This window comes from Athene noctua, chromosome 17, assembly GCF_965140245.1.
Source record: "Athene noctua chromosome 17, bAthNoc1.hap1.1, whole genome shotgun sequence".
In the NCBI taxonomy this organism is placed as follows: domain Eukaryota; kingdom Metazoa; phylum Chordata; class Aves; order Strigiformes; family Strigidae; genus Athene; species Athene noctua.
The window spans coordinates 17167396-17176892 of NC_134053.1; the positions used below are offsets into that span (position 1 = coordinate 17167396).

At 47.9% G+C, this 9497-nt stretch overlaps 1 protein-coding gene across 1 annotated transcript in view; it reads left to right on the forward strand.

The window, feature by feature from the left end:
- The window catches only part of LOC141967611 (electroneutral sodium bicarbonate exchanger 1-like), a gene marked incomplete at its 3' end in the record, with an annotated part of 31313 nt that extends 22126 nt beyond the window's left edge, over positions 1-9187 (forward strand). The window contains exons 24-25 of the mRNA XM_074921568.1: positions 6267-6333; positions 9079-9187. Of these exons, the coding sequence (XP_074777669.1) occupies positions 6267-6333; positions 9079-9187 (176 nt within the window). The remainder of the gene's footprint in view (positions 1-6266; positions 6334-9078) is intronic.
- Positions 9188-9497: the final 310 nt, after the last annotated feature.

Sequence of the window (9497 nt, forward strand, 5' to 3'; positions counted from 1 at the left end):
CACAGAATTTCTGCCTCCCACCAGAGGAGTATTTCACTTGAGACACTTAAAACCCTGAGCCCCAACAAACCGCAGCGCTGATGACCCAGCGGGCGGGCACTAGCACCCTGTCGTTCCTCCCCGGGCGCTTCCCCGGCGGGTCAGAGAACTCCGCCCTGCGCAGCTGCAGCTGGGCCGCATCTCACACCCGCAGAACAACCACACAGAGGAGCCCTTACACTGGTTACAGACACAACAGAAAATGACAAACATTACAAATACGAACGCACCGTTAAGAACATATAAAGCCATTGCTGCATGACAGCGTCAGCACCTTCTCTGTGACAGAACTGCCGCTGTTGGCGGGGGGGGGGGTGCTGAGAGCGCAGTGCCGGGCTCGGCCGCAGGCGGTCACTCCGTGGCAGGGGGGGCTCGGGGAGGCCCCGGGCCGCCGCCGCCAGCTCCGCGCCTGCAGGTGGGGGGGGCGCGAATGCTGAGCACAGAGATCCACAAGCTCGGTTTTCCAGATAGAGCACTGTGCCGGCGTGAATGCCCTTTTTAAAAGTGCTGGCCAATTCCATGGGACCAACTGATACCCCTGAGCCTCAGTACAGCTGTTGTAAATGAGTTTTGCAGCCCGTCCTCATCAACGGTTTTCTGTAAATCTTTAATAACAGAAAAATGCCGTCCTTCCCAACGTGGCAGATGTCCCGGCTCATAGCTTACAGGAGCAACAATCTTTCTCGCCATGGCCATTATCCCCTTGTGCCAAGGTTTCTCGCCTCACTTTTACCCATGGATCATCCCCAGCTAAGGGAGGACACAGGCCAGATTCTTTTTCAGGATTTACAGCGTCAGGGTCTAAAAGATTATCACAGTCAAAAGACCCAGCACATCAATCTTGCTCCCGGGGTTCAAAATATGCATCCTCGCCCTGTGTGTTCTCATTCTCTGTGTTAACAGCCTGGCCGCGTTCATTATTTTGTCTTTTTCTTATCTCAAAAAAAGTTCTCCATGCGCTCACTCAGTGAGCGTTTTAAGATTTCTAAGAGCGGTTTCTTCGCCTCTCATAGAGAGGATACTTAACATCAGTTTTAGGGCTGCGTCTTTTTCCATACCTGCAGGATCTCCATGCTCCGGCGTTTCCTCCTGTGCCCTTCTACTTCCCTGCCTGCAAGCTCCCAGTATCACCTTCGGTGATGCTGTGGAGTCTTCCGCAATTAAGTGATAAAGAGGAGGTCCCTGTTCGGGCGCCAGTTGTTGCAGGAACCCCCTTATTTGCAGGACGAGGCTGTGAGACAAGACACACACCAATATGGTTAACAGTCAAGCTCCAACGTTTATTAGAAAAACAAGTCCTTAGATATTCTTGTGACAGAAAATCCGTGTTGTGTTGGTTTAAGCCCTGCCAGGACCGGTGAACACGTTGCCGTTTTCCCTCCCCCACCCTCGGACACAAGTAGGTCACAAACCCCGGGTTGAGATAAGAAGAAATTTAATACAACAGTGTAATAAGCAATCTGAACAACAACAGTAGCAATGATAACAACAGTAAACAGTAATAACAGTGAACAAGACAAAAGATATACAGAGAAATACCGCAATGGATACAGACAGCCCTGTGCTCCCCGCCACCAAAGCCACAAAGGAAAAAATTCCTGCGCTCCCGCGCCCAGACCTGATGTCAGCATGGTGTGAATAACCCGGCTGGAGATCCCTTCCCCCTCACTGCTGGGGAAACTTAACCCTATCCTAGCTGAACCAGGACACATGTGTTGCTCTGGTGCATGCTCATTTCAAAAACTCGTTCCTCTCAGCACTTTCAACAAGCGCTACTAAGCGTGCACAGCCGGTAGATACATTTCTGCTTTGTTACTCTAGGGATTCCCTTCTTATCTGTTTCTTCCCTAATGAGCAAAAGTACTTTCGCTTTTAGCCGTCGTTAATCTAGACGCCGTTAATCTTCTAACACAAGTGCGTCATTAATTTAGACATCGTTAATCTTCCAACTTGAATGCTGATGACACGTTTACATTGTCAGTGACACAGACGGTTCGCAACCCGGCATATGCACCCACGAGTTTTGAGTTGAATTAAGGTTATTTTCAGTCTTCTGATCAAGCATACTTCTTGACCCGGGATTTTTAATTTATTGACCTGCCGTTAGACTTAAAATATGGGAAAAAGTTTATCCGAAAGTACTGATCATAAATCTATCCTATAACTTGCTTGTATGTTTGAAGTGTACTTCTCCAGACTTCATGATTATTGAAGAGTCAGAATCACCATGCAGCCCTTTAAAAACAGCATTATTTGCTGGATCAGCACTGAATTTTCTGCAGTTATTTGAGACTTTCACCTGGTTTTCGATGTAGGAAATTCCCATATTGCTATATGAGAGTGTCAGTGTGGGAGCCTAAGAAATTATTTCAGTCATAAAACTTAGTTTAGGAAGCACTAGCAATTTAAAAAGACTAAATTTTATTTCAGATGTACCATATTTACAGGGGTTTTAAGTTGTTGTAATGAACTAAAGAAATGTATTTTTTCTGAGACATCAAAAGTTCCCAGCGTATGAGGTTATCAGCAAATTTCAGAACTCCTCTGAGAGCAATTTTGTAATTTTCCTTCTTTCTGCAATCTCCCTCCATTTTCTAGTTGTTTGGAGATGGAATTGCAATAAACCCTTTTTGTTTTCATTCTTTTAATCAAAGTGCTTTCTTTTTAATGCTAAATTTTTATAAAGAAGTTTTTCTTTGGTGGCATACTCCCATAATTTTTGTCTGTTCATTTTTCTCTCTAGGCCTCGTAGTCCTCATAGGAGACATTCTAACCGTGCACTAGGAATCCAACAAGTTTGTTGACTTCTGTTGGTAAGAAGTGATTATTCATTTAAGCTAGGATTTTTTCTTAGAAAATGTGACAAGCAATAAAGATAATAAACGTAGATATAGACTGTGTAAATATAGAAATATAAATACACACTCTGACTGTACGGACGGCAGCTTTTTGCTTGTGCACACTGTAGTGCGTGCATAGGGAATACTGCTAGCATCTGGGGTTGGGATCATGAGTTTATGATCATAAGTGGATTGCATGCAACTGGATCCAGGGAAATACACATATTGTTGGTTTCATAAAGCTGTTAATTAGTGTGTGAGCTTAACATTTTTAGAGGGCTGGAGATATACATACTTAAATTCTTGTTGTATGTGAAATACTGGCTTTGTCACTTTTGAACAACTGGATTTTTTTTTAGCAAGGAATTTAACCGTCACTTAAGTCTCAAGTTACTTACTTTGATTATCATATCAATTAGATTTTAAATTAAAGCAAGCAATACAAGAGAAGACTTTCTTCATTTCTTCACTTTCTAATGAGTCTCTTACTAAATGGGCAGTGGGATCAAGTGCCCCCTGAGCAAGTTTGCTGACAACACCGAGCTGTGTGGTGCAGTGACACGCTGGAGGGAAGGGTGTGCCATCCAGAGGGACCTGGACAGGCTGGAGAAGTAGGCCCATGCAAACCTCATGAAGGTCAACAAGGCCAAGTGCAAGGTCCTGCACGTGGGTTGGGGCAATCCCAAAATCAAATTGGAGGAGACTAATTAATACATGCTTGAGGGCAGTGCTGCAATTCAGAGACATCTAGACAGGCTGGAGGACTGAGCCAGTAGGAACCTTATGAAATTCAGCAAAGACAAACTCAGAATCCTACATCTGGGAAGGAATAACCCCTTGCAGTAGGTACGGGCTGGGGGCTGGCTGGCTGGAAAGCCACTCTGCTAACTTACTATTAATCAAAGACTAATCTGTAAATTAGTCTGCCTAACGTTAGGCAAAGCTTCCACTGTTTGCTTTCATGAATACTATTAGACACACTGATTTATTTCATTTTTAAAATCATGACACTTATCCGGATCCCCCAGAAGGGTTTTTATTGCTCAGTCCTGTTCACTGTGAGGATGTCAGGTGGGCCATGGCCCCTCTGTCGCAGCGCTCTGTGTTCAGCAGTGTCTCTGAGCAGACAGTTAGGGAGAAGCAGGAATGGAGCACGGGTATATGGATCTTCAGAGCTGCATGACTGATTTGTTAGGGTTTTATCAATTTTCATTATGATCCATTAAGGGATTTTGTACTTGGTCAGCATAAAAAAAGGTGCTAACAAAATCCTGCTTCATCCACTTCAGTTGGGAGTCCCTGTACTAGGAGTGATTAGATCGTACACGTCCAAGTGTGGCTTTTGCAAGAGTTAGAGAAGAATTACAGGTGGGGTTACTGAGGCTTGTAGGTTTGAAAGGCCAAACAGTTTAAATCAGCGTGATTCACTTCAGTGGAGCCCCATGAGTTCACAGCAGATGAGGATTTGGTCCGTGTTAACGCAGTTAAGGTCACACGTTCTGCCGGTGACAGAGGGGATCAGTGACCCCAGCCCTTGTTGTCACCGTGGTTGCCACATACACATCAGAAACAGGCAGCACTGGAGACTGAAGAGCAGCCGGGCTGGAAAATGTGCAGGAAGCTTTAGCATAAAAAATAAATGGTTGACGACCCTGAAGCTGTGATTCTGGAAGAGGAATAGACCCAGGGGAGCACAGGACAAGTATTGGCAGCCTCTTTGTTTTCTCAGGCAATTAAATACATGACTTTATTTCTGAGATTAATTTGCATTTTGTAACATCTTGTTCCAGACCAGTGTGAAAGGAAACTATTTCGATATGATCAACTTTTAAAATTGCTAATAAGAGGGAAGATGTTTTGTTTGCACTTTGCCTGTTTCTCGTTTGCATTGATTTCAGCACAGGAGCTCAGAAACTGAGCTGTGGCCAAGCTCTTGAGGAAGAGCAGGTCCTGAAATATTCCACCATTACTCTGGCTACAAGTAAATGCTTTCAAAATAGTTTACTTACTTTCCTTCAGTACATCAAACTCTGTCTTGTGTAATGCCAGATGAAAAAATGTGCATCAAAAATCCATTCCATAAAAAACAAAATCTGAACATCTGTCTAATGCAGCATTGAGAGAACACTTGAGTTTCAGCAATAACTGGAGTTTAGAATTGGAAAGTATTACAAAGTGGTGTATATTTGTATATTTGACCAAGATCCAGATATCTGTACAGAATACTGTGTAGACTAGTTTTTGACTGTTCACATTATATGATAATGATGCAAATTGTATTTCTCCTAAACAAGGAGCCTGATGTAATTGAAAGCCTTCTCAGACTCTCACTTTTCCTTGATCCTTCTTCTTTACTTGACTTCTTGTTAGTACTCTTAAAACCTCATCATTTTAAGTCACAAAGGGCTTTTTCTTAGGTCCTAGACTGGCTGTAGGATCAGAGTTGTTGTCCAGTTTGATCTGGAAAGGGTCATCCCGAATGGCATAATACCATTGCAGAGGTGTCTGCTGTTTCCTTTTTCCTCTGTTGCAGCTTTGGAGATGATGCCACTAGGGATGAGGGTGTTGGATACAGAAAATGAGTGGTTTCGTAGAGGATATGTGAGGAAGTGAATTTCACTCCTTAAGGGCCACTGCTATAAAGTGGTAAGCAGAAATAATCATGTTAAATGTGAAGACTGAAAGGAAACACCTTCTATGTTGCTCATAATAGGACACGTATGGCAGTTTATATTCCCTCTGCAATGTGTGAAAAAAAATTGTGAAAGATCTTATTAATTTTTGAGGGTATTTATATCTTGAAATATATATATTATTTTTCCCTATGTTGCCAGCAGAATTGCCACTTGAAGTGCTAAACTTTGGCACTTTCACACTGCAAAATGTGCATATATATAAAATAAACTGTATATGCAAATAATATTCAATATATTAATAAAATATGGACAATATTCAAATTATTTAAACTGTCTATGCACATAAATATTCACATATGCGTGCATGCATGTATGTGTCCATGGATGTGTGTGTTTTTGGAAATGTCCTCTGACAGCTATTGCAGACCTAGAAAGAGCAGTATATTATAACCGGCTCCTGTTGTATGGCTGGGGAGTTCTGCTGCTTGGACAGGAGGAGAAATGTTGACAGTTTATTTGTGCCCTTCCTCCAAGAGGCAAGGAAGGAAGAATGGCTGAATAAATGCCATTTTGTTATCTGAGTTAGAGGCAATGTCTTCTGTTAAAGCTTGTCACCACCAGGAAAGCCAAGGCCGCATATGTTCAGTTATTAGGAATAATCTCTGTTATTATTTAGACACAGCCTTTGTATTTCCAGTGAGAGTTCCAATATGTGCTTTTTTCTCAGTTTTCTGCTTCCTTCTGCTCTCAGCTCGGAGAAACCTGTAATTGTAAAGCAGGATGGTTTGTTCTCCAGGGAGCTGACAGTTAAGGCGTGGGTAGGTGTGGGTGCGTATGCCGGGTCGCGAACCGTCTGTGTCACTGACAATGTAAAAGTGTCATCAGCATTCAAGTTAGAAGATTAACGATGTCTAAATTAATGACGCACTTGTCTTAGAAGACTAACGGCGTCTAGACTAACGACATCTAAAAGTGAAAGTATTTTTACTCATTAGGGAAGGAACACATAAGGAAGGAATCTGTAGAATAACAAAGCTGAAATTTAGCTACCAGTTGTGCACGCTTAGTAGCGCTTGTTGAAAGTGCTGAGAGGAACGAGTTTTTGAAATGAGCATGCGCCAGAGCAACACACGGGTTTGCTGTCACAAGAGTATCTAAGGACTTGTTTTTCTAATAAAGATCGGAGCTTGACTGTTAACCATATTGGTGTGTGTCTTGTCTCACAACCTCGCCCTGCAGCTAAGGGCGTTCCTGCTACAGGTAGGAAGGGGCGTAATGGGAGCAAATGTTTTGTATGAGTGTAAAATGCCTGTAGTAATTTAATGTATTTCCAGCGTACTTTGCTCACCTCCTGCAGCTGTAACACTGCATTCTGAAGTCTGTTTTCCAGCAGTTACGGTGTCTCCTTCAGACACAAGGAGAAGCCCTCCCGGTCTGTGCCTGCCCAGGCCGGGGGTGTGCGTGTCCGTACCCATTGCACGCCTGCAGCTCTGTGCTCACAACAGCAAAAACCCGACACAGCAGGTCCGGAAGTGGCCCAGGAACCAGGAGTGGTTTCTTTATTTATTTATTAATGTCATGCTGGTTTATCCCTGCCTAAACGATGTTAAAAAGAAGAGAAGTTGCTGCCGTGGGAAAAAGGCCTTTTTTTTTTTTTTTTTTTTTTGACACACATTACATTTCTTCCTTGCTAGACAGTGGGAATACGGCCACTAACAGACGCACATTCATCACTCTCGCTGGGTAAAAAACTGTCAGGATAGTCGGGCCCAAAGAGTGGTGGTGAACAGAGTTAAACCCAGCTGGCGGCCGGTCACGAGTGGTGTCCCCCAGGGCTGGGTGTTGGGGCCGCTCCTGTTTAACATCTTTATTGATGATCTAGACGAGGGGATCGAGTGCCCCCTCGGTCAGTTTGCAGATGACACCCAGTTGGGTGGGAGTGTGGATCTGCTCGAGGGTGGGGAGGCTCTGCAGAGAGACCTGGTCAGGCTGGAGCCATGGGCTGAGCCCACCTGGGGGAGTTTCACTGAGGGCAAATGCCGGGGGCTGCCCTTGGGCCACAACAACCCCCAGCAGGGCTACAGGCCTGGGGAGGAGTGGCTGGAGAGCTGCCAGTCAGAGAGGGACCTGGGGGGTGATTGACAGCCAGCTGAACAGGAGCCAGCAGTGTGCCCAGGGGGCCAAGAAGGCCAGTGGCATCCTGGCTTGTGTCAGCACTGGCGTGGCCAGCAGGGACAGGGAAGGGATCTGAGCCCTGTGCTCGGCACTGGTGAAGCCGCCCCTTGCTGAGTGGGCTCAGTTTTGGGCCCCTCACCCCAAAAAGGCCATTGAATGACTCAAATGTGTCCAGAGAAGGGCGACGCAGCTGGGGCAGGGTCTGGAGCACAGGTCTGCTGGGGAGCAGCTGGGGGAACTGGGGGGGTTCAGTCTGGAGAAGAGGAGGCTGAGGGGAGACCTCCTGGCCCTCTGCAACTCCCTGCCAGGAGGGGGCAGAGAAGGGGGACAAGCCTCTTTAAGCAAATAGTAAGTGGTAGGACAAGAGGTACTGGCCTCAAATTGTGCCAGGGCAGGTTTAGACTAGATCTGAGGAAGGATTTCTTTGCAGAAGGGGTTGTTGGGCTTTGGAATGGGCTACCCAGTGCAGGGGGGGTAGTCCCCATCCCTGGAGGGGTTGAAGAGTCGGGTCAACACAGTGCTGAGGGATCTGGTGTCGTTGGGAACTGTCAATGATAGGTCAAGGTTTGGAGGACTGGATGATCTTCAAGGTCTTTTGCAACCTAGACGATTCTGTGTGATTCTGTGACCAGGGGGTGTCTGATTTCCTGACAGGCCAGGCAGTCAGAAGTCTCTGGGTGCAATGCAGGTCTATATCAATCCAACAGAGGTTGGAGTATCCGGGAGCCCAGCCCTGGGGCTCAGGCGGGGTCGTGGAGCTCCCGGTGCAAGCCAGGGCCGCCCTCGTGCTGTCCCGCTGCTCTGTCTGGGGCAGTTTAGGGGCCCCGGGAGCTCTGTCCTGCCAGGGGGTTTGTGCTGTGCCCGCTGCAGGGGCTGCAGAGCCTGGGGCAGCGGCCGTGGCCCAAGGGGCGGGTGTCCCCGTGGGGCTCTGGCGCCTGTGACATCACAGAGGAGAAGTCCCCGAGGGTGTCACCAGGGTGCCAGGCAGCAGCACCCGCTGCAGTCCGGCTCGAGCCAGCGGTGAGTGAGGGTGGCGGGGGGAAGGCTGGGCCGGCCGAGGGCCGGGGCAGAAGCTCTGGCCCCCGAGGGGGGTTTCTCCAGCGGGTGCGTGGGCACAGCCGCTGCGGGGAGCGCCTGGGGCAGGGCAGGTGCCGCCCTCGGGGCTGGGCGCAGGGGTGCCGGGGCTGCCAGCCACGGCCAGTGCCCGGGGGCTGTGGGGAGATGTCCCCGTCCCTGCAGCACTCACCACCCTCCCCCTTACTGCCTCCCAGCTCCCTCTGGCCCTCTCCCACCCGTCCCCAGGCCCCTGCATGTTCTCCCCTGCTGCTCCAGCCGCCATCTCTCTCCCACCCACTACCACTGAGCCCCTTCTCTCCCTCCTCCTCCAGACCATGGCTGTGGGCATCACCCGCGTCCTGATGGTGCTGACCGTCCTGCATCACGTGCTGAGAATGGATGACCAGAGTGACCCGGCCACACAAGACCTCCTGCAGCAGCGTGAGAAGCAGCAGCAGCAGGAGATGACCTGGCTGATGGAGCAGATGGATCAGATGGAGCAGAGGAGCCAGAAGCTGTTTGGCCTCATTCCGGTAGGCGTGCTCCACGCTGTCTACCAGTACTGGTGCTTTTGGACCTCTGCCGAAACCCTGCTCCTGCTCCTTGAGCTCTACCAGCTGCGCAGGCGGAGGAGAGCTGTCTCCGACAGCGGCAGCCAGCAGGGAAGCTGCAAGCTGTGCCAAGAAGCAGAGAGAGGAGGGGGACTGGGAGGGCAAAGCAGAGCCCTGTGACTCCCTGGGTCGAGAAAAGC